The sequence below is a fragment of the Myotis nattereri genome (assembly GCF_964212035.1).
Source record: "Myotis nattereri genome assembly, chromosome: 10".
Lineage (NCBI taxonomy): Eukaryota > Metazoa > Chordata > Mammalia > Chiroptera > Vespertilionidae > Myotis > Myotis nattereri.
Genome location: NC_138085.1, coordinates 81214252 through 81238178, shown reverse-complemented (window position 1 = coordinate 81238178; position 23927 = coordinate 81214252). Strand labels below are relative to the sequence as shown.

Genomic DNA, 23927 nt, shown 5'->3' with positions numbered 1-23927 from the left:
ATTCGGAAGGCTGAGAACCATTAATCTAGACAAAGGACACATGGAAATAGTTAGAGAAAACATGACAGGTGTGACCCCAGACATCTCCCAGGCCCCTGGGGGGGCGCCCGGAGAGGAGCCAGCCTCCCGCCCTCCGGAGAGACCAGCGAGGTGGACGAGGTCCGTCCAGCCACTTGACAAACGACAGCTCCCATCTATCCAGCCGCTGCCCTGGACGGGCGGTGAGGTCATGCACTGGCCCGGGGGACAGGGGCAGGTTGGCCGCAGGTGAGGAGGGACATGGAGGAGGCAGCGGGAGTCCTGATGAAGGATGAGAACAGAAAGCAGAGGCGGGAAGGGTGGTTCTGAGAGCTGTGTTCAGTGAGCGATGTTTGCGTTCAAGTTGACCCTGGCTGAGGTGGGGTCTCACCGCCGAGTCCCGGGCTGCAGCCTGCCCAGAGAAGAGGAAGGTGGTGGCACATCCTGGGGTGGCACCCCGTCACCATAGGAAATGGAGAAACGGTTATTTCCCAGGCAGCGTGCCTCCAATAACGTTACAGCTGGGAGGGCTAGAAAGGAATGGAATTCACTTTACCCACTTGTATAGTAAGTGAGCAGAACTACTGGTTTCTGAATTGACGATTAAGGGGCTCGGCTTCAAAGAATCCAAATTCCCATATGTAGTTTTAATGATTGACTCCTTTTGGTAAGATTTCTTTTTTTAAAAAATATAATGGACTCTTTTTGATCTGAACACACTCTTTCTTCTTAAAGTGGTAGGTGGGCTCCCATGTGGAAATACGCTTTGGGTTTTTATTCCTGCTGTGCCATCGATTTGGGTCTGATGTAAGTGCTCTTGTCGTTTTTAATTGATGGAAGACTACCTGGAAAAGTGGGGTTCCGGCGGGAGGCAGTAGCCCCAGACACGTAGTATTTTCCAGGTCAAGCTCGGAAATGCCATGTAAGGAAAAGTCTCATGTGTCCGTGCTGCTGCGTCTGAGAGCCACTCTGACACCCACACCACGCCTCGGGGACCCGCTTGTCTGGAGGGTTTGCGCGGTTCGGCTCAGCGCTCCCGAGACACCCTGTGAACCAGGCTGCGGAGCCCCTGCCAGGCGCAGCAGCTCTTTCTTCCAGATTTTGAGATGAAAATCCACCGATGGGAAGTGATTTGGAGTGGGGGAGGGGAGGGGCACGGGTTTTCCATTCTGTTACCCTTTTTTCTTTAAAAGTATATTCTTATTGATTTTTAGAGAGAGAGGAGGGGGGAGGGAGAGAGAGAGAGAGAGAGAGAGAGAGAGAGAGAGAGAGAGGAGAGAGAGAGAGAGAGAGAGAGAAACATTGATGAGAGAAAACATCAACACCCATTAGCTGCCTCTGCACGCCCCCTGCTGGGGGTCAAGCCCACAACCCCTGACGGGGAATTGAACCCGAGACCTCCTGGTGCGCAGGTCCAGGCTCAACCACTAGGTCACACAGGCCGGGCACATTATGTTGCTCTTGAAGCTTTTAAGGTACTTTCTTCTTCAAAACAAATGTTGCCCTCAGGCCTGGTCACGCGTCCTGTGAACCTGGCAGTGATGCGGTGAGCGCAGAGTCCCTCTGGGCTCTGTCTGGTTCCGTATCTCCAGGTAAATCAAGTTAGCGACTTTCTGAGCCTGTTCCTTCAAAGGGAACCGAGGCGGCGGAACTTGGGAACTGGCTTCCCGCTGGTCTGTTCCTGGCTCTTTAGTGTCTCCTTTGTTTAGAGGACATCCTGGAAGGGTGGATAAAGGAGAGCTGGTCGCCCCCCAGCTGGCCTGCACCCCTCCGCCAAGCCCGCCCCCGGGCCTCCTGGGCCCACCCTCTCCCGGGCCCCCTGGGCCCACATGATCTTCCAAATACATTTTTTAACCAAATCAGTCACCTTCCCAGAATGAGTTCTTGGTGAATACAGTTTTCTTCCTCATCCCCTTACATTTTGTTTAAATGGAGGTGACATATACATAACATTAAATTTATTATCTTAACCACTTAAACCTGCCCAGTTCCGTTCACTTAATACCAGCACATTCACGCGGCGGCAGCCCTCACTTCGTCCAGGCCCAGCCGTTTCTCGTCTCGTGGGAAGAAGCTGTGTCCCCATGAAACTTCACCTCTCCTCCCCCGTCCCCTCGGCCCGGTAACCACTGCTCTTCTTCCCGTTCCTCTGAGCCTGTCTGCCCCCGCTGCCTCCCACGCGAGCTCATGCAGTGTCTCCCTTTTGTCCTAAGCGTCATGTCCTCAAGGGCCACCCGTGGTTAGCATGTGCCAGGATCCCCCGTCTTTTGAAGGCGGAGTGAGCATCCGTTGTGTGTATAGACCGCATTTGTCCCTTCTCTCATCATTGGACGCGTGGCGCGTCCCGCCGTTTGGCTGTTGGGAGTCCTGTAGCTGTGAGCATGGGGGTGCAGATCTCTCTCTGAGACCGTGCTGTTAGCTCTCGTGGCCATACACCCAGAGTGGAATGGCTGGACGGTATGGCAGCTCTCGGTTTAATTTCTGGAGAATCAGCACCCTGTGCTGTATTGTGGCTGCACCGTTTCGCATTCCCATCGACAGTGTGTGGACTCAGTTTCTCCACATCCTCACCAATGCTTGCTTTCCCTGCTTTTCAGATAGTGGCCATCCCAGTAGGTGGGGGATAGTAGCATTTCCCTTTTAAAAATTCTCAGTGCCCAGCTAAGGCCGCCCCGGGGTACAGGCTGAGGATGGGGGTATTGCCGGGTGGGGCCATGACCCTGCCGTTTGTTAAGAATTATGGACCAGGTTCTCTGCTTCTCCATGGGGGGTATTTCCAGAGGCCTCCTGGGGTCTCCGGGATAGAGGCTGGCGGGCGATGGGGTAGGCGTGGAGCCCATTCCAGGGAATAGAAAACAAAACGATGCTGGCAGGGTGCCAGGTTGGACGCGAAGTTCGTGGTTTGACGGGCTGTAGGTACTGGCCTCCCAGAATTAACTGTGTGTGTGTGTGTGTGTGTGTGTCTGTTTTCCAGGCTCAGACCATGAATTACGTGGGGCAGCTGGCGGGCCAGGTGTTTGTCACCGTGAAGGAGCTGTACAAGGGCCTGAACCCCGCCACCCTGTCCGGATGCATCGACATCATCGTTGTCCGCCAGCCCAACGGGAGCCTGCAGTGCTCCCCGTTCCACGTCCGCTTTGGCAAGATGGGGGTGCTGCGCTCCCGAGAGAAAGTGGTGAGAGCGGGGCCCCGGGACCCCGTTCTGTGGCTTCCCATCTCCGGAGCTTGTCGTGGGCCCAGATTTTTAGCTCTCCGTTGGGTAGGGCTGTTCACTGAGTAGACGGTGAGCTCAGGTTGTTCTGGTTACGATGGCTGCGTGGACGACTCCAGAACTCTGTGGCAGAAACCAACTGTTTATTCAGCTCCTGGGTTCTGTGGTCAGGGATTCGGACAGCAGAGCTGACTGTGTCTGCCGCCGCCATCCAGGGCTCAGCTGGAAGGCTCCAGGCCGGGGCTGGAACCCTCTGGAGACACGTCACTCACATGACGGTGGCTCCTGGCTTTTGGCCCCTCCATGTGGTCTGGGTGTCCTCACCACATGATGGGTGGCGAACATGGGGGGGGGGGAGAGAAAGAAAAAGAGAGAGAGAGAGAGAGAGAGAGAGAGAGAGAGCCAGCCCAGTGGACGCTGCCTTTTCCTCTGACCCAGCCTCTGAAGTCACATACGCAAGCCTGCCTGGGCTCCGGTGGTGGTGGTGTGGGGCGGGTGCAGACTGCATTTCCCGCTGGGGGAGAGCAGGCAGGACCAGGCTCACCGACTGTGACCTGGAACTGTGAGCTCTCTGTGGCGTGTGTGCGATTCAAGTGCACGCGTGTGGAGGCGTGGCCAGGGGAGGTTTGTTTCCTGATGTGAAGACGTGCGCTTTTCTTCCAGGTTGACATAGAAATCAATGGGGAATCTGTGGATTTACACATGAAGCTGGGAGATAACGGAGAAGCCTTTTTTGTTCAAGAGACCGATAACGATCAGGTAAGGAAGGCTGGAGGTCAGGGCCGCTTCCTAGCTCCGCGCAGGAGACAGCGGAGTGTGGGTGGAGCACACTGCCAGCTCCCCGACGGTGCGGACGGGGGTAGCAGAGGAAGCAGGCGCTGTCTGTCCTGGCATTTGAGCCAGACGGGCTGGTGTGTGCTGAGTCCACAAGCCTCAGCAGCCCGGCTGCTTCCGCGGGCTCACCGTTTCCAGGGGGACAGAGGAACCCAGTCGCCTGGCCTGAACCCTGGTCCATAGCACACGGATTGTACTGCTGTCAAACGCAGATGGCCGAGTGGCCGGTTTTTGTCTAGTGATTGACCAGATTGCTTGTATTTTTATTATTTTATTTTATTATTATTATTTAAAATTCTCACCTGAGGATATTTTTCCATTGATTTTTAGAGAGAGTGGAAGAGAGAGGGAAAGAGACAGAAATATTGATGTGAGAGAAACACATCGATTGGTTGCCTCCTGCCCGCACCCTGACCAGGGCCCAGTCCGCAGAAGAGCCTGCAACTAAGGTACGTGCCCTTGACGGGAATTGAACCCAGGACACTTCGGTCCGAAGGCTGACACTCTATCCACTGAGCTGAACCGGCTAGGGCTATTTTTATTATTTTAAAATGTCTAACAGCGTTGTTGAGATGATTCTCGTACCAACAATTTAGCCATTTCAAGTGCACAATTCAGTGATGTTTAGTGTTTTCACAGATGTGTGCAACTGTTACCACAGTCAGTTCTAGATCACGGTCATCACCTCCAAAGAAGCTCCGTACCTTTCATTGTTACCTCCCCATCCACCACTCCTCCCCACCCCCGAGCCCTACGCAACCACGCATCTACTTTCTGTCTCCATCGATTCCCCTCCTCTGAGCTTTCCTGTGAATGGGACCCTATAGTACATGCTCCTTCACGCCTGTCGTCTTTCACTCACCATAATGTGTTCCGGTCACCCGTGTCCTAGCGTGTGTCGGTACTTCGTTCCCTTGTGCGGCGAACGGCCACCTTTTGTTTATCCTTTCATGTCAACCTTGATGGACACTTGGGCTCTTCCCCCTTTGGCTGCTGTACGTTCATGTACAAGTTTTCACATGGACATACGTTTTCATTTCTCTTGGGTGCATACCTGGGAGCGGAATTGCTGGGCCCCACGGTAGCTGGTTAACATTTGCGGACCTGCCAGACTGCTGTCCCAGGCTGCTGCACCGCTTACATCCCCGTCAGCAGCACGTGAGCGTCCCCGCGTGTCCGCATTTTCACCTGTGCGTGTGATCTGCCTGTGTGACCGCAGCCATCCTAGTAGGTGGGAAGTGGTATGCCATTCTGGGTCTGACTGGCTGCAGACCACAGAGGGCCTTGTTGGCTGGCCGCCCAGGGTGCCGGTGGGTGGGACGGGGCCCGGAGGCCAGAGTGTGTTCTGTCCCAGGCGATGCTCCTTTCTGTCCTGAGAGGGGCTACAAACTGGGAGCTGTGTCCTTCCTCACCAGATCGCTGTAGGGCTGCCTCCCCTCCGCACGCAGCTGCACCCCTCCCCTTTTCAGTCAGGGAACCTCCTTTTCCGCTCTGGGCCCAGTGTCAGCGCTCGCTCTGCTTCTTCGTCGTTTGGTCCCGGGAGCCGCTGGGTGAGAGGCCCGCCCATCCTTTCCAGCCTAGGGCTGCGACTCTCCACGCACATGTCCAGCACTGAGAACCATGACCAACCAGCTCTTAGGTCGACAGGCTGTGTGTGTCTTCCTTTTGGTGTGAAGAGAAGGGCCAGTATCTAACTCCCTGACACCCCCCTGCTGGAGGCGCTCTGGCGTAGGCGGGCACCAGGGGCGTGACAGGGGGCACTGGCCAGCGGTTCCCTAAAAATTATCATTGACAACTTAATTCAGTGCATATTGAAAACTACACACACACACACACACACACACACACACAGGCTCTCTTACACACTCTTACACATACACACTCTCTTACACACGTGCGCGCACTCTCTTACACACACACACACACAGGCTCTCTTACACACACACTCTTAGACACGTGCGTGCTCTCTTACACATACACAGGCTCTCTTACACACACATACACACACGCAGGCTCTCTTATACACACACTCTTACACACACACACACACACACACACACACACCCTGACCCACACTGAAATGCAGAATTGAGTTTAGTTCCCAGGGCAATGTGGTGACTCAAAGCCCATTTTCCCCTCTGTACTCTGGAGAGTTCCACAGAGTTGAACCCTGGCGCCCAAAGTCGCTGAGCATGACCTCACGTTTTAATGACGAAGAGGTGGGATTCAGTACAAGACGGCGCCTAATGAATTCCATGCTGACTTCGTGACCTCCCGTGACACCGGGCAGCCACACCCCCAGGTCACGGGGACGTTGTCACACGGGCGCCCTCGGGCTCGATCCTGCTCCTGAGGCCCTAGTGCGCGAGCCTCGTTGTAAACAAGACCTTCCGTCCTCAGGAAGTGATCCCCATGCACCTGGCCACCTCCCCCATCCTGTCGGACGGAGCCGCGCGCATGGAGTGCCAGCTGAAGAGGAACCCCGCGGACCGGGCGCGGAGCCTGGACCCCGGCGCGGCGGCCCCCGGCCTGCCTCCCGGCGAGACCCCCTCCAGCGGCTCCCTGGTGAAGAAGAGACGGAAGAGGAGGAGGAAGTCCCAGCTGGACAGCCTGAAGAGGGACGACAACTCCAACACGTCGGAAGACGAAGACATGTTCCCCATAGAGATGAGCTCCGACGAGGAGCGGGACGCGATGGACAGCAGCAGGTAGACGTCGGTCCGCGGGGACAGGGCCCCTGGAGACCCGGGTGACGTGATTTTCAAACATGATTCTTACAATCCCCCCGCACCCCGCCCTGTGGATGCATTTAAAAACGGACACTTGCCTTGTTGTGATTCTGTCGCTTTTAACCTTTGACTTGAATCTCTCTCTCTCTTTTTTTTTTTTAACCAGAACTCTTTCTAACGACATACCTCCATTCCAAGAAGATGTTCCCAAGGAAAACGTGCCCCCAGTCATGCCTTATTCTCAGTCGTCATCGTACCCTAGTTCCGATAGAGAGTGGTCACCCAACGCCAGGTAAGCTGCCGCCCGCGTGTGTGTGTGCGTGTGCGTGTGTGTGTGCGCGTGTGCGTGTGTGCATGTACACGTGTGGGTGTGCGTGTGCGCGTGCGCGTGCGCTCACCTGTCCTGGTCCAGAGGATTTGAAGTCAGCTAGGAGGCATGTTCCATAGAATAGAAACATAAACAAAAGTGGAATTCGTTAGGACAGAAGAAGATGCAGGTAGAGTAGAACGCACAGAGGGGGATTAGCAACATGTGCAGGCCCTGTCTCAGAGCTGAGATGCAAATACAGCGCTTAGCTCCCTGGGTGGTGTGGAAAGGGTAAGCACTGGTTAAGGGTCACAGCGCCAGTGGTCACGGGAGGACACAGGCGACAGCCTTCCTTGATCCTTGTCTCCAAAGTAAGATTCAAGCAGCGAGGCTGCTTCAGGGGCCACTGAGGCCGCTTGGACGATCGCTTCTCTCTTCTCCCCGAGCTCAGTCACTCTGCTGAGTTCAAGGGTGTTTATTTCCTGGAAATGAGCCCTCACGTCGGCTAGACTTCTGATGTGGGCAGTTTTCAGAGAACGGGAGGGGCTCATGCAACTGCAGCAGGGGCCACGGCACACACACAGCTACCCAGGACCCCGGCATTGAAATCTCACGGCCCCGGGAGCACTGTTAGGGGAAAACAGCCAGATGCTCCAGGGGTGGTGATAGTGAGAAAGAGGCGGAAAAATGGCCATCTCAGTGATAGTGCAGGACAACTGGGTTATTCTTATTCTTTCCTTTTTTTAGAGAGAGAAAGGGAGAGGGAGTGAGGGAGGGAAACATCGATGTGAGAGCGAGACATCGATCAGCTGCCTCCTGCACCCCCTGACCTGAATCGAACTGGCTACCTTTTAGGTTCACAGGATGACGTGCCCCCCCGCCCCCGGGCCGGGCTCTGCTCACGCTTCATGTGAGACTTACCTCTGGTTGACGGGTTGTGGGGGGCCCCGGAGCGGCAGAGCTTCCTGCCTAAGCCTGTTTCCTGCTCACCAGGCCTGGTTTCACTTTCACCCGTGTGCTGCATGCATGACCCAGCGCAGTGAGCCGGGTGGGTGGGTGGGGGGGCGCAGGTGCTGAGCTGCAGGTCAGGGAAAACAGGCTGCATCCTGGCTTCCAGCCGGGACTGGGACGATGAATGTCAGTCAGCCGGCAGCCAGGGTGGGGCTGGGGGCCTGGGCAGTCCCCTCACTGAGGTCTGTCTGTCTGTCCAGCCCAACAGCAATATCGTGCTAGCTACAGACGTAAATTAAAATGTTCTAGCAGCCATCCTGGAAAAGTAAAGACACTGAGGAAATGAACTTGGATCATGAATTTCATCTGATCCCATGTATCCAAAACATCATTCAGGTAGTCAGTTTTTAAAAACATTATTAGTGGGCCGGCCGACATGGCTCAGTGGTTGATCATTGACCTGTGAACCAGGAAGCCACGGTTCGATTCCCGGTCAGGGCACACACCCGGGTTGTGGGCTCGATCCCCAGTGTGGGGCGTGTAGGAGGCAGCTCTCATCATTGATGTTTCTCTCTCTCGCTCCCTCTCCCTCTCCCTCTCCCTCCCTCTCTGAAATCCATAAAATACATTTAAACCAGTGTTCCTGAGATACTTCACAGTCCATGTGTGTGGTAGGTCTTTGAAGTCGGTGTGTCTCTCACATGGACAGCACTTGGCCGTTCGGACTGGTCACCTTTCCCGTGCCCAGCCGTCACCGGCAGCCAGTGGCTCTCCTGTCGGACAGTGAGGCGGGTCCCGTCCCGGAACCTCGGACATTCTCTCCTGGGGTCCCTGGAGATAAGCCCCCCAGAGGGGAACACAGGACTGAGGAGGAAAATATGGGGGTGTTTGGACACCAGTGGGTGGAAAACATGTTCACTCTTTATTAATGCTAAGAATTCAGGTGTTTCAAACACAACCCCGAAGAGGTTTTCTCTTTCCCGTTTTCCTCTGCGAGTCCGGGTGACGACTGTGTCAGCTTATGAGGACCCGACCACTGTCCGATGCAGTGACCAACTCGGATGAGCGGGCACACTTCCATTCATGGCATCATGTGTGTTCCTTAAGGGGACAGCTGGCAGCACACACAGTCAGACCACGCACCCAGAGCCGGGAGGAAGCCCTGTGCTCTGGGCCACGGAGGGCAGCCCTTCATGGGCACGTGGGTGAGACAGAAAGGGAGCTGGGCCTCGGGCAGCTTCCTGTTTTTGCGGTTAAGAGAGTTCATGTTGATGGCGATGTCAACAGAGCTGCTCGGCTGCGGTCAGGGGCCTGGGAGGATCTTCCCTTACAGTGTCACCCCGGACGCTGGTCCTGGGACGGGTAGGAAAGCTGGTTTCACTTAATTGATCTGTGACCTTTTTTCTCTTCATGTGCACCCGGCCTCCAGCAGCCTGGTAGATTGCAAAAGGACGCCCCCTCACGTGGCCGTGGCGGCCGAGGGCCTGCTCTCTAGCTCTTGCCCTCCACAGTCGTCCGTCCTGCACGCCCTGGAAAGGTAGCGGGCCCTGCCCCACGGGGGTGTCTTCCTAACCAGCTCTTACTGACTCCTCCACCTCTACTCACCGCTAACCACAACCACTTATGCAGAAAAACGTGTAGATTCTCTGAAGTGAACATTTATATCTAACTCTCACAGATCTATTCTACCGACTAACCACGGGGCTGATGATGAAAACACTCGGTTTCTTATTCTCCTTTCACTGTAAGCTGATTCGACTCTAACTTAGTACGAACTTGGAAACTCTCTGGGAATTGTGGTTTGATCATAGAATTTTTCCTAATTCTGTGACGTGCCTTCAGAATAGAGTAATGAAGTACATTTTGGGAAGGTGACCTTTTGTTTTGTGTCTAGTGTTGCTCAGCCGGTAGGCTAACACGATTTTTTTAAAGGCCGTTATTTTAGAGTAACGGAGCTTATTATACATGTTTAATGAGCTTGTTAGACTCGCTGAGTCGCGGCATCGGCTGTTTGCACGGCGTTCCTAGAATATTTGGAGACGAGGACGGGACGGAGCCTAAGGTCTGGTCATAGGTTTGTCTTCTCGTTGGAAGCAGTGGTCTCAGGCTTCTGCCCTTTTCCCTGGGGGTTGCCCGCAGCCCGACCGGCCGGCAGTCCTGCTTTCTGGAACAAAGGGGTTCACTTTAAACTTCCGCGAAGGAAGCGAGGGTTACTTTTTAGATGGGAAACTGCTTTTCCTTTTGATGAAAGACCCAAATCTCTGGATGTGCATGTGCAGAAGAAAGGCCGTTTTTAAATGAGGTGGACTGAGCTGTGAGCAGCGATAGCTGATAGGCTTGTTGGAACCGGCGGAAATGCTGAGCACGGTTGTCTGGCTGGTAAATGCGTTACTAAGAAGATCAGTCAGCGACCTCATAAGCTTACCTTTTGGAGCAACCCTTGATCTCAAAAGGCTAATATTTGACAACAGAAACCTTCCCCGGTTCCTCTTCAGCGGGTCTGAGTCCCCTGGCGCGGTGGAGTGTGTGTGCGCTGAGCACAGGCGCCTTGGAGGAGGGCTGGCGAGGGGCCGCACTGACTGCTGTTACCGACCGAGCGGTGCGGACGCGCAGCTTCTCTCCGCCGCTCACAGGGCGAGGCTCTCTGGGGGTCTGCGTGGGCACACCGGGCGCCTCGGGGAGCCTGTGGCCTTTCTGCAGGGACCAGGTGTCCGGGTGCTGGAGTGGGGGGCTCTGGAACTGTGGGTGTTTGCATGCTTCCGGAGCAGAGGGCGGCAGACGGCACCCCGCTGGCCTCATGGGAGGCGTGTGGGGGTGGGGGGGGGGCCGTCTCAGGCTGCCTTCGTGCTCCGATGGCAGGGCTACTGATGGCAGGACTGAGTAGCCGCGACAGACGACAGACGGGGTAGCCCACAAGCCTGGAGTAGCCGCGCTCTGGCCTTTCACAGAAAGTGTGAGAGCCCCGCCCTAGAGCAGCTCGGCCGAAAGGGCTGCACTGAACTCAGTGGCTGAGACAATTTAGTCCACGGACTTGTAACAAGTGATATCACACAACAGAACACAAGCTGCATTAGTGTGACAGATAGAACGGCAGGGCCTCAGAACGAGGGCCCCCAGGTGTGGGTGAGCTCTGGGAGGGGGTGTCCTCCTGGAGGCCCTCACCAGGCGTGGACGCAGGCTGCAGTGGACGCAGGCTGCAGTGGGCGCAGGCTGCAGTGGACGCAGCTGCAGTGGACACGGGCTGCAGTGGGCGCGGGCTGCAGTGGGCGCGGGCTGCAGTGGACGCAGCTGCAGTGGACGCAGGATGCAGTGGACGCAGGATGCAGTGGGCGCAGGTTGCAGTGGACGCAGGATGCAGTGGACGCGGGCTGCAGTGGTTGCAGCTGCAGTGGACGCAGGATGCAGTGGGTGCAGCTGCAGTGGATGCAGGATGCAGTGGACGCAGCTGCAGTGGACGCAGGATGCAGTGGATGCGGGATGCAGTGGACGCGGGCTGCAGTGGATGCATCTGCAGTGGACGCAGGTTGCAGTGGACGCAGCTGCAGTGGACGCGGGCTGCAGTGGGCGCAGGTTGCAGTGGACGCAGCTGCAGTGGATGCAGCTGCAGTGGACGCAGGCTGCAGTGGACGCAGGCTGCAGTGGGCGCAGGCTGCAGTGGACGCAGCTGCAGTGGACTGCAGTGGACGCAGGCTGCAGTGGACGCAGGCTGCAGTGGGCGCAGGCTGCAGTGGACGCAGCTGCAGTGGACACGGGCTGCAGTGGGCGCGGGCTGCAGTGGACGCGGGCTGCAGTGGACGCAGCTGCAGTGGACGCAGCTGCAGTGGACGCAGGATGCAGTGGACGCGGGCTGCAGTGGACGCAGCTGCAGTGGACGCAGGATGCAGTGGACGCGGGCTGCAGTGGACGCAGCTGCAGTGGACGCAGGATGCAGTGGGCGCAGGTTGCAGTGGACGCAGCTGCAGTGGACGCAGGATGCAGTGGACGCGGGCTGCAGTGGATGCAGCTGCAGTGGACGCAGGATGCAGTGGGTGCAGCTGCAGTGGATGCAGGATGCAGTGGACGCAGCTGCAGTTGACGCAGGATGCAGTGGATGCAGGATGCAGTGGACGCGGGCTGCAGTGGATGCATCTGCAGTGGACGCAGGTTGCAGTGGACGCAGCTGCAGTGGACGCGGGCTGCAGTGGGTGCAGGTTGCAGTGGACGCAGCTGCAGTGGATGCAGCTGCAGTGGGCGCAGGTTGCAGTGGACGCAGCTGCAGTGGACGCGGGCTGCAGTGGACGCGGGCTGCAGTGGACGTGGGCTGCAGTGGGCGCGGGCTGCAGTGGACACAGGCTGCAGTGGACGCAGCTGCAGTGCAGTGCAGAGGCCCCGCCGGAGGCCACGGCCTGCTCGCTGAGGCCGACATCGCTGTGGACATGCCGTCGGCGGGCATGGGCCCTTGAGGAAAGCGTGAAGTCAGAGCTGGAGGAAGCAGAGAGGTGGGCAGGTGATGACCCTTGACCTCTCCGACGTGTGGCTCCTCCCTGACGGCCTGTGCTGTGTCCCATTTCCTGTGCCCCCACCAGGTGCCATCTCGGGACCCTCGCCCCAAAGCGACATGTGTGCAGTGGACCATGGCGGGGGCCCCGGAGGAGGAAGCCGGCTCTGTACGCAGAGGGCGGGAGGGGGCAGCGGCTTCCCTCGTCTGAAGGGCTCCCTGAAGTGAGGCAGGAGCAGCGCGGCCAGTGAGGGTCGCGATTGGACACAGTTATGTGTCATCTGTGCGCTCTCCGTGTCCTGACAGGGAAGCGCGTTCAGACGGGTGGACTGTCCCTCAGCCAGGGGACCGAGCCCGGCAGTGAGGCGCCGAGGGACCAGGTGGGAAGAGGGTGGGAAAGGAACCGCGGCAGCTTCCTCTCCCGCTCCACCTGGAAACTCCGTCTCCCCCGGAGTGAGGCTGCGGGAGGACAGACAGGAAATGCTCCCGGGCGTCTCCCCAGCGGGGTGTGTGCCCCGCTGTGGGGATTCTGTGGGTCAGCCGGTCACTCGGGGCCGGTGACGTGGGCTGGACAGCGGTGAGACCTTGTTCAGGTCTCAAGAGTGAACATACAGAAAACAGGAGAGCAGCCACGGACACGGAGCAGCCGGCCCGGGCGAGGCCTTGCGACGCCGTCGCGGAGGGGCCGGCGGGTCGGAGCCCGTGGTGTCCTGGGCGGCGGACTGTTTCCTGAACCTCGCGTGGGGGCTGCTGCCGCGTGAGTGGGTCTGTGGCACCAGCGTGTGCGGTCGGTTGGCACACGGTGTGGTTTCCTCTTTCCAAAGCCAGAGCGGGCTCTGCCCTGTTCTGAGTGTAGCCTAGAGAGGCGGTCGGACGGCCAGCGCTGGGCGCTGTCGAGCCTGGATTGGCGACGGGGACGCGGGAGAGGGCGCCAGCGCGTGGCAGGGCGGCTGGTGGTGGAGGGAAGACAGGCTCTCTCTTTCCTGGCCCTTTTCATCTCTCTCTTTCAATCTTCCCCTTTTAACGCTGCTCCTCACCTTCTCTACCTGGCACCGGGTGCACCTTCCGCCTGGACAGCTGACTGTGGGCCCCTGGTGGCCGCAGACGGGACACGTCCCGAAGCCATGCTCACAGGGCAGCGATTTCCACCTGGGTGCTGAGGGCCTTGGCTCTGTCGTCAGGGGCCCTGACCCCTTTTGCCTGAAATTGTCAAATAAAGAATGAAAACAGCCAGTGCAGCAATAGCCCTCTGGTATAAATGAATCAAAGTTACTATTTTTGGGGTCAGATTGGCAAAAAAGAATTTATTTTTGGCTGTGCTGCAGAATTTTAGCAGTTTATGTACCATGGGATGAAGAAGGTTGAAAATCGCTGTCCTAAGGGAATGCCGGCTTGGGTGCCTCTTTTGGGCTGTTGGAACCATAGATTTTAAGGAAGGTTCTTCCTGCTTTAATCCTGGATTTGTGTTTTGTTCAGTCCTTCAGGTTCCCGCCCTTCGACACCTAAAAGCGATTCCGAGTTGGTCAGCAAGTCGGCGGACAGGGCGGCGCAGAAGAGCAACCTGGAGATGCTGTGGCTCTGGGGGGAGCTGCCCCAGGCTGCCAAGGTGAGTGTCCCCCGTTCCGCCCACAGCGAGCCCGCCCCTAAAGACTAGAGACGGACAGTTTCCCTCCAAGAAACTTTACTTCACAGGCCAATGTATTTTAAGAATCTGGAATTACTATGTTTGCAGCTGTGTGTGTTTTGCAAAAAGGATTTTAAGGCCCTAGGACGATGCCACGGCCTCTCGTATCCCCAGTAAATGTTTGTGACCCGAACGAATGAGCGGGGAGTGAGCGAGGGCTGGGCCTTCCTGTTGAGACACGGGATGGGCAGCTGTGTGGAGAGCAGGCCGCTGGGCTGGCGCTGGTCCATGCCCTCGGTGGGTTATATTTAGCTGTCGTCACGGCAAGTGCTGATTCCGCTGCCTGCAAACTGCTGACCCAGGCAGCCCCCCCCCCGCCCCCTCCCCCCGAAACCCACGTCACTGGTTGCTGGGGAGACGGCGTGGAAGTGCAGACCCATCGCTTCTGGAAAGCGGGTCCAAGCACAGGCCCCGGCAGCACGTTCCTCTGTGCCGGGAGCCGAGCTCAGACGCAGGGCTGAATGCCCGCCCCCCTTCTAGTGCACAAATCGCCTTTGGGTTTTGTCTGGAGGAATCGTTTCTGTGACTGGAAACTCCTTGCAACCAGCCACCAAATTGTCACTCATTCACTCACATTTGGGGGTGAAATATACACACACACGGAAATGCCCAGATGGTAAGTGCTGAGGGCCATGCATTTTCCACGGTGAGCGCGGCCATGCGACTTGCGCCCAGACCAGGGAGCGGGACCCCTGGAAGCCCCCACCTTTGCAGTGGCTGCTCACGCTGACCCCCCGCAGGGACAGACCAGATCTTGACTCCAGCAGCAGAGGTTGGCCTCGCACGCTCATCGGGCCGTCTGTAACCGTGGCTCAGTCACTCTGGTCCCGGTAGCAGGTAGCCTCCCCAGCGGCCACACTGCCCGTTCTCCTGGCGCCTGGGCTGCCCCCTGCTGGCCATTACTAGCCTCACTCTTCTGCTCGGCAGTTGGCGTTTTCAGTCACAGTTCCTCCGTGTTGGCACCACTGTTCTTGGCTTCTGGGCCCTCTGGCCGGTGCGGAAATCGCCAGGTGACCCTGAGCTGGAGCCCGCTGGGCGTGGACAGTGGTCAGATCCTGACCTGGCCAACGGGTCCTTGGTTAACTTGCTTTTTCTGCTTGTGCTCTGACCGCTCCTGCTCCCTCTCCGCCTGCCCTTCCACCCAGGCGCCTACACACAAGATGAAAGACTCCAGCCCGCTGAGCAGCAGGAAGTTCTCGGAGAAGATGCACTTCCAGGCCATCCACAGCGAGCCTCCCGAAGCGTTTAGCGAGCCGTCGCCACCGCTGGCCGAGGCGCCGCCTCCGCAGCCGCTTTCCGAGCAGAGCAAGTCTCAGACCGAGATGCAGTTTGTGAATGAGGAGGACGTCGAGGCCTTGGGAGCCGCAGCCCCGCCCCTGCCTGCCACCGAGGAGCCCAGAGCCCTCTCCGCCCTGGCGGCGAGCAAGACGGACTCGCCGTCTAGGAAGAAAGGTGCGGGCAATGCCGCTTCCCGCCCCTTCTGTGCCCGTGGGCAAGCTCCGGTCCCGCCTCCAAAGCGCAGAACACGGACCCGTGATGTCTGTCCTGTCCGGTCCCTGCCCTTTTGCCGAATATGTCAGTGAAGAGAATTTAGTCGTAGACAGTGAGACGTGAAGGAGGTCTCGGGGGGTCGTGTGGTGAACCCTCACTTCACAGTCCGGGCCCTCTGAGCTCCTCTGAACACCGGGCTGGGTTCCCCAGAGGCGCTTGGAGGTCAGAGGTTGGAGGTCAGAGGTCGGGGGTCCCTGGGCGCGGCTCTGACCTGCTCCTTTGCTCCTTTGCAGACAAACGAAGCCGGCACCTCGGGGCGGACGGCGTTTACCTGGACGACCTCACAGACATGGATCCCGAAGTGGCCGCCCTGTATTTTCCCAAAAAGTAAACCTTTTTCTTCCTCGGGCCGTGTTCCATGATCTGAATAGGAATCTGTGCGAGTTCACTTTTTCCTCTGGTTTGATTTAAGAGTGAGAAGAGGTGTCCTGACAAAAGCAGCCAGTACAGAGTGGGCTTTCTCTGTAGACGTGGTGGTGGTGGGGTATCTCCACGTGGCTGGCTTCCCGCTGTCGGAGCGGGAAGGAGGCAGGAGGCTGTCTCCCCTGATGATGCGGAGGTTGTGTGTGGTGGTCAGTGACCCACCGATGACCCCGAGGTCACGTGTGGTGGCCTGTGACCCACTGATGACCCCGAGGTCGCATTGTGGTCTGTGACCCACCGATGACCCCGAGGTCGCGTGTGGTGGCCTGTGACCCACTGATGACCCCGAGGTCGCATTGTGGTCTGTGACCCACTGATGACCCCGAGGTCGTGTGTGGTGGTCTGTGACCCACTGATGACCCCGAGGTCGCGTTGTGGTCAGTGACCCACCGATGACCCCGAGGTCGCGTTGTGGTCAGTGACCCACTGATGACCCCGAGGTCGCGTTGTGGTCTGTGACCCACTGATGACCCCGAGGTCGCGTGTGGTGGTCTGTGACCCACTGATGACCCCGAGGTCGCGTTGTGGTCAGTGACCCACCGATGACCCCGAGGTCGCGTTGTGGTCAGTGACCCACCGATGACCCCGAGGTCGCGTGTGGTGGCCTGTGACCCACTGATGACCCCGAGGTCGCGTGTGGTGGTCTGTGACCCACCGATGACCCCGAGGTCGCGTTGTGGTCAGTGACCCACCGATGACCCCGAGGTCGCGTTGTGGTCAGTGACCCACCGATGACCCTGAGGTCGCGTTGTGGTCAGTGACCCACCGATGACCCCGAGGTCGCATTGTGGTGTTCAGTGACCCACAGCCCGATTCCGTGGCCAAGGCAGCAGCTGCGTGGCCCTCTCTCCACAGGAGGGCCCGTGGCCCATCCTTAGTTCTCCTGGGGTTTGCAGGGAGGGCCAGGTCCACGGAGGGTGAAGCCCAGAGCTGTGGCCTCTGAGGCGTGTGCTCGATCCCCTGTCTCTCCACGTGGGTTTGGGGGGGTGCAGGGGATGTGGGAGCAGAAGCTGACTGTGCTCTCTGCTCGGAACGCCTTCAGCTGGTCTCTGTTTGGTGCTTTAATGAGAAGTCAGTCCCGGGATGGAGCCATTTGCTCCGTGGGGGTCGGATTGGAGTCCTTTCACGTGTGTGTGAGACCCCAGACCAGGAAAATCCTCAGAAAACCTTCTCCTCTTTGTCCTTCCAGCGGGGACCCTTCTGCGCTCCCCAAACATGCCGACAACGGAGCCCGGTCCGCCAACCAGTCCCCGCAGTCCGTGGGCAGCTCTGGGGCCGACAGTGGTGTGGAGAGCACCTCCGACGGCCTGAGGGACCTGCCGTCCATCGCCATCTCCCTCTGCGGCGGCCTCAGCGACAACAGGGAGATCACCAAAGGTACTGGCACCTCGGAGCTGGTCCTCAGGCCAAGAGCGCCCTCTGGTGGCGGCTTCTCAGAACGCCCGGAGGCCTGGCTTCCATTCTTCGTTCCAGCCCGGCTGCCTCCTCTGCATTTGGTGAACAACAGCACATGTGACTCACTGTTGCTCACGACTCACGTGCTGCTGGCTTGCCCTTGGCGACCTTGGCTTGCCCCCGGCGGCCTTGGGTTCTGGTGTTCACACGTGGCTTCAGGCAGCAGCCAGGCAACGGGGGTCGCTCGTTGTCAGGCGCGCCTGCTGAGCCCGCCCTGGGTCCTTGCCCCGTGCCAGTCCTGCGAGGCGTAGGGCCTGCAGCCCCGGGGGGAGGCAGTCTTAGGGACACTGTGCACTGGAGGGGTGGGGGCAGCAACGCTGTGGGTGGAGGAGGGGCCCAGCTGGAGCTGAAAGGTGCTCCCGGGTTGGCATAGGGGGTGAATGGATTCATGGCGTCCATCAGAGTCATAAAGCGATGTCCCAGTGCCCGCAGTTACACGGTGAGGTGGCCCAGGATCCCAGCCGGTACAGCCCGCCATTCCCCCTGACAGTCCCCGAGGAGACCTGGGGTCTGACTTCCACCCCCGCCGTGGTCTGAATTGCTCGCAGGGAACGGGGTGGGCCCTGCACTTCTCCCGCTGCCTCTCATGAGCCTCCTTCCTGCCCCGAGATGCCATCCTAGACCCTGTCTCCTCCTGAGGTCCCTTCACGCTTGGTGGATTGCTTCCCACCGGAGACTGGGGCCCCTTATTCTGCCCTTATTCTGGCACCTGACCCCCCTGATCCATCACCCCAGTGATGGACTGAAGGTCGCCTCCTGACCTGGGGCTCCCTGCCAGCTCTGAGCGTGTGAGGCTGGGTGTGCAGCTGGGGCTCACGCGGTCCCCTGCCCTTCCTGGGGGTGACGGTGGTCAGCACCCCGCCTGTTGGCATTGAGCGAGCCCTTCTGTGAGGCAGGACACTGCCTTCCGCTCTCGCCCCCGCCCGTCCTCACAGTCCCCGCGGCAGGCGAGGGAGCTGAGGCTTGGGGAGATGATGCGCTTGTCCAGGGTCACAGCACCGCTTGTCACTTAGACCCGCTTCCCCAGGTGTGTGTGCAGACTGTCTTCCCACCCCCGCCCCGCAAGCGTAGGAGCCCCCCGAGGGGACGTTTCCCCACATCCTCCGTCCGCCTGGCCTCCCTTCGCTCTGCACAGACGCTGTCCCCAGGCAGGGTGAAGGTCCTGCCCTTACAGTGCCCGCGAGGACTTCCCGCACGGGGCACGCACAGGGGACGGTGTAAACTCAGGAAGCTCAGTGAAATCGGCCTGTTCTCTGAACCAGATTGTCCTTACCTCTCCCTCCCCTGCCATTGCTTCCCAGACGCGTTTTTGGAACAAGCCGTGTCGTATCAACAGTTTGTGGACAACCCCGCCCTCATCGACGACCCCAACCTGGTGGTAAAGATCGGGAACAAGTACGTTTCTCCCGCGTCGCCTCGGCGGTGGCAGTTGCCCGTTCGGTGTCAGCTTTCCAGACGGAGACCTGGACGGGGAGCCGCGGGCACTGTTCTCGACGTGCACTGTTTGCTATGCGTCTGTGTCCAGCTGTGACTGTCAGCGTGCTGTGACAGTGGCTGGCACTCTGTGGCTGGTGGGCTGATGGAATCGTGTGTCTTATGGGTCACCCGCACCGGATTTTATATGGAACGTGTACAGTCCCGGGCCTGGGGGACTTGGCCTGAGGGGCCCACGGGGGTGACGGAACGGGCAGCGTGTCCCCCCTGGAGAGCCGGTCTGAGTCGGGCGGGCAGGTGGTCCATAGACGCTGCCGGACTCCCGGAGGGAGGCGTGGATGTTTGCCTGGTAAGCGAGGAGCCCTGGTTGCCTTTTCCTGGAGCCCGGCCGGCGATGCCACAGGCTCTGCTGTCGGGACAGCCGCTCGCCCGCAGTGCGGCCACTGCAGAGGGGACATGAGGGGAGGCTGGGGTGCGGGCAACAGCTTGGGCTCTTCACAGACCCAGCTGGAGTTCCAGAACTTTCCATGGCCACGCCTTATGACATTGGCTTTTCGGTCTGGCCTTGGGTCTTTTAAAAGTTTTTTTTTTTTATTATATATATTTTTATTGATTTTAGTGCAGCAGGGAGAGGGAGAGATAAAAACATGAATGATGAGAGAGAATCATGGATCGGCTGCCTCCTGCACGCCCCACACTGGGGATGGAGCCTGCAGTCGGGCAGGTGCCCTGACCAGGAATCTGTCTGTGAGCTCCTGCTTCATAGGTGGATGCTCAACCACTGAGCATGCCGGCCGGCAGGCCTCGGTCCTTTGACGCTTCTTTCGTTGTTTCCTGTAGGTATTATAACTGGACCACGGCAGCCCCTCTGCTGCTGGCAATGCAGGCTTTCCAGAAACCTCTGCCAAAGGTGAGCTTGAACCCGAGAAAGACAGGGACACCAGAAACACGGGCGGTTGGAATTTAGATTTTATTTTTAAAACCACAAAGTTAATTACGTTGGGCTCTTTCAAAGTTCCCAAGCATCAGGGTCAGGAGTTCGAATCTGCTTCTCTTGCCCCTCAGAGGCCACGGCTTCCCTTGCACCCTCTGTGCCCTTAGCAGGTGCTCGTCTGCTTCGGTGTCAGAGAATCCTGCTACCTGGGCCCCCCGGGTCTCATCTGACCTTGGAGAGTGTGCGCTCGCTCCTTCCTTGTGTGCGAGAGTGCGTGTGAGTGTGTGCGAGTGTGAATGTGTGTGCGAGAGTGTGAGTGTGTGTGAGTGTGACAGTGTGTGTGAGTGTATGTGTGAGTGTGTATGTGTGAGTGTGTGCGAGTGTGAGAGTGTGTGTGAGTGTGTGACTGTGAGTGTGTGCATGTATGTGTTTGATGAGTCTATGCTTGTTTGTGAGTGTGCGCGCATGCGAGTGTGTGTGTGCACACGAGTGTGTCTGAGTGTGAGAGTGTGAGTGTGTATGTATGAGTGTGTTTGATGAGTCTATGCTCGCTCCTTGTGTGTGTGTTTATATGAGTAAGTGTGTGTGTGAGAGTGTGAGTGTCTGGTAAGTCCATGCTCGCTCCTTCCTTGCGTGTGTGTGTGTGTGTGTGATTGTGTTTTGGGATTTGGGGATTGTGACCTATCTTTGGGGGACTTTATCTGTGAGCATTCTTCGTGCCCTGGGCGGAGGGCTTGCTTTCCTGGGTGGTTTCGTTTTGTCTTACCTGGTTCCTCACAGTGTCCGTGGCCCTGGACGCATGTTTATGTTACACACTTCAGCGCTTACAATTCAGTAAGAGAAAAGATGAGCGCCATGGAAATGCTGCTAAAGGATTTAGTTTACAGACCAGGAAATGCACACGACTTCTAAACGGAAAGAAGTGCGTCTCTGTGACGCACACCCTCGGTCTGTTTACAGTGTCAGCGCCCTGACCGTCTTTGAGGCGTTTATCTAACGGAGGGTGGTTCTTACGTGCAGAGCCCGCCAGCCTTCTGCAGCTCTCGGGGTTTGTGTCCTGTTCGGAATGGCCCTGCTTGCCCGTTTCCAAAGCCTGTGGCAATGTGCCCGTCTCTCCTTCTAGTACTTTCTTCAGTCTTCGATCCATCGAGATTTTATTTGGAGAGTGATGGGTGAGGCCGCAGGAACCAAGCCACTTTCTCCAGCTGGTTATTGCGCTGGGAGGCGTTGGTTGCAGGGACCAGGGGCGATGAGTGGCTTAAGTTACAGGGGTTTCCATCGCACGTAGTAAGACTCGGCGGCTGGCGGTCCCGGGCTTGCCGATCTGGGTTAGCTTCTCTGGGATTTTCTTGGCTTTCCCTGCGGGATCACGAGGTGACGGTTCCACGCATCACCTTTGCAGCCACATCCAGAGTAGGAGGCATAGAGGCAGGCCTCTGCATTTCATTGGCCACTCGGTCACATGCTCACCTTCCAGTCGGCTGCTGGCAAGACAGCGATGACTGTGAGTGGTGCAGATCAGTTGAGGTTCGTTTTCTGGATTGGAGGCTGCCTTCCCGAGCGGATCGCAGCCTGATCCTCGAACAGAGTTTAGGGCGTGTGGGCAGGAAAGTCAGAAAGGGGGTGATGCCCCCACGGAGGCAGCTGGCAGTGTTGGCACAGCTGCCCGGTGACTCCGGAACCTTTCATTCGATGCCTCTTGCCCCGCTGACAGGCAGTTACAACTTTACCATCTAGTGCACTTCTCTGTGACTTTACATTTATTTCTCAACGTTGTCTTTTGCCCTTTAATAGGTTTATTCATGTACCAACTGCATTTTGAAAAGTCACTGTGGTTTTAAATACACTTTACTATTGAGTAAGGCTGTGTCTTCTTACTACCCTCCCGAGAATGGCCTTGGCTATTTCTGTGTGTTTTCCCAGCGAACTTGGGAATCCGCTGGTCCAGGTCTGACAGGAGTCCTGTTCGGCGTTTTTCATTGGGGTCTGACCTTGACGGGCGCATTAGGAGGGGCAGGTCCTCCGCCTCTTTGCGGGGGGACGGGGCAGGGGGCTGTTCGTGAAGCGGGGTCCGTGCGGTTTGCAGGTTGTAGGTTTTTGTGTGTTCAGGTTTTCCTATGTGTCGGGTGGAAGTGTTTTAAATGATTAAAAAAAAGCACACTTCCGGCCAAATACGTGAATTGCTTATCTTTCCACTTCCTGCAACCTGTTTGGTTGAAAGACCAAATCCTTCTTTCATTCCTCGCTGATGGCAGCTACCTGGAACAGTTCTATAAGCTGAGGAAGGGAAATGAGATAGCATTGACCTGGGGACTGGAATTAGCCTCAGGGAGATATTTTGTTCTTTGGAAAGACTTAGAAAACTGTTAGTTATTATGAAATCTCCCCCCATCAAACTTCCATGTCTTTAGGGTCAGCGTGTGATTTTTTTTTTAACACTTGAGATTTTCAATGCTAATGTTCAGTTTGTCGAAATGTACATTCACTAACACCATCCTGTGCCTTTTACCCCATGCTATTAACATGCCCGTAGGAATCACTTCATTATTTTATAATGATCACAGCGAGAGTGACAGTACCTTAACCAGCGAGCCACTGTAATTTGAAAACGTGCGGTCTGACTAATCACTAATGATTCTCAACGCTTTCTCTCTTTTTTTGTTGTGTTGCATCTTTTTGTTGTTCGTTTATTCCTTTGGCATCTTCTTAAGTCTTCATGCCTAAGTTACCTTCACGCGATTTTGGACGCCATTAGGTTTTGCTTCTCGAAAATTTTTAATTCACACGTCGTATGTTGTGCTTCCTCTTGTTTGTTTGAACCTCACTTCAGTTTGCATGTGTCTTTTGGTTTGACTGTGCTGAGTTAATCTTCTTTTGGTTCCGTTATTTATGTTGCCATCCATTTAAAACAGGCCACGGTGGAAGCCATCATGAGGGATAAGATGCCCAGGAAGGGAGGAAGATGGTGGTTTTCGTGGAGGGGAAGAAGTACCACGATCAAGGAGGTAAGCGTGGAGCGCCAGGGAGCATCAGTGTGTTTCGGAGTTTCTCAAGGTCTTCCTCCACCGGCATCCGCAGAAGCCGGAACACGGAGCTTTCAGGAGCCCGCTCCACCCCGGGGTGGGAGGGCATCACGGAGCGAGCGGAAGCTGGAGAAGAAGGGCCCGAGGGGAGAGGGGCCGAGGAGAGAGCTGGCCTCACCTCCTCGCTCTGCTGCCTCTTAGCTCGGAGACCCTGGTCCAGTCACACTTTGTAAAAAAGTATTTTATTGATTTCAGATAGGGAGGGAGAGGGAGAGAGAGAGAGGAACATCAGTGAGAATCATTGGTGGGCTGCCTCCTGCACACCGCCCCCCAGGGATCAAGCCCACACCTGCGGCATGTGCCCTGACCGGGATTTGAATCATGACCTCCTGGTTCGTAGGTTGACGCTCAGCCAACCACTGAACCATACCAGTGGGGCTGGTCCAGTCACTGTTCATCTGTAAAAAGAAGGGATTCAACCGGATGGTGAACCTTTTTTCAGATTAAATATTTTCCTCTGCGTGTGAGCATCGTTTCAGTGAGGTATCCTCACGGCTGTGGGCTAATCACCATCAGCCAGGACTTTAGTGGTGGGTCGGGGTACAGGTGGCTTTGCTTTCCATCGCTGTAAATGCCTGTCCCTGTTTTCAGACCTTTGTCTGCCTCCCAGCCTGTCCTCCCACCATTCTCTCTGCTCCCATACCACGTGTCCCCCGGCTTTCCCCTCGGGCTCAGCCCCCCCATGAGGGTTCTCGAGGGTGGTCTTGGGGTCCCCTCTCCCGCTTCGATTGCCTGCTTCTCCCTGAGCAGCCTCACCCACGCCCCTGTGAGGACCCCGTTTCATTTCCAGACCAGACATTCTTTTATATTCGATGCCCATTTAGCAAGTGGCCAAC

General features: G+C 57.2%; 1 protein-coding gene across 2 annotated transcripts in view; it reads left to right on the top strand.

The window, feature by feature from the left end:
- LPIN1 (lipin 1) overlaps positions 1 to 23927 on the top strand; it is a 50385-nt gene that overhangs the window by 9650 nt on the left and 16808 nt on the right. Inside the window, exons 2-13 of one of the 2 annotated variants that reach the window (XM_081101430.1) lie at positions 2993 to 3193; positions 3893 to 3988; positions 6464 to 6771; positions 6959 to 7084; positions 9480 to 9587; positions 14004 to 14133; positions 15357 to 15663; positions 15996 to 16089; positions 17375 to 17562; positions 18942 to 19035; positions 19915 to 19984; positions 22921 to 23013. In XM_081101430.1, the coding sequence (XP_080957556.1) occupies positions 3002 to 3193; positions 3893 to 3988; positions 6464 to 6771; positions 6959 to 7084; positions 9480 to 9587; positions 14004 to 14133; positions 15357 to 15663; positions 15996 to 16089; positions 17375 to 17562; positions 18942 to 19035; positions 19915 to 19984; positions 22921 to 23013 (1806 nt within the window). In that variant the 5' untranslated portion in view covers positions 2993 to 3001. The remainder of the gene's footprint in view (positions 1 to 2992; positions 3194 to 3892; positions 3989 to 6463; positions 6772 to 6958; positions 7085 to 9479; positions 9588 to 14003; positions 14134 to 15356; positions 15664 to 15995; positions 16090 to 17374; positions 17563 to 18941; positions 19036 to 19914; positions 19985 to 22920; positions 23014 to 23927) is intronic. The other variant, XM_081101431.1, reaches the window with a different exon arrangement.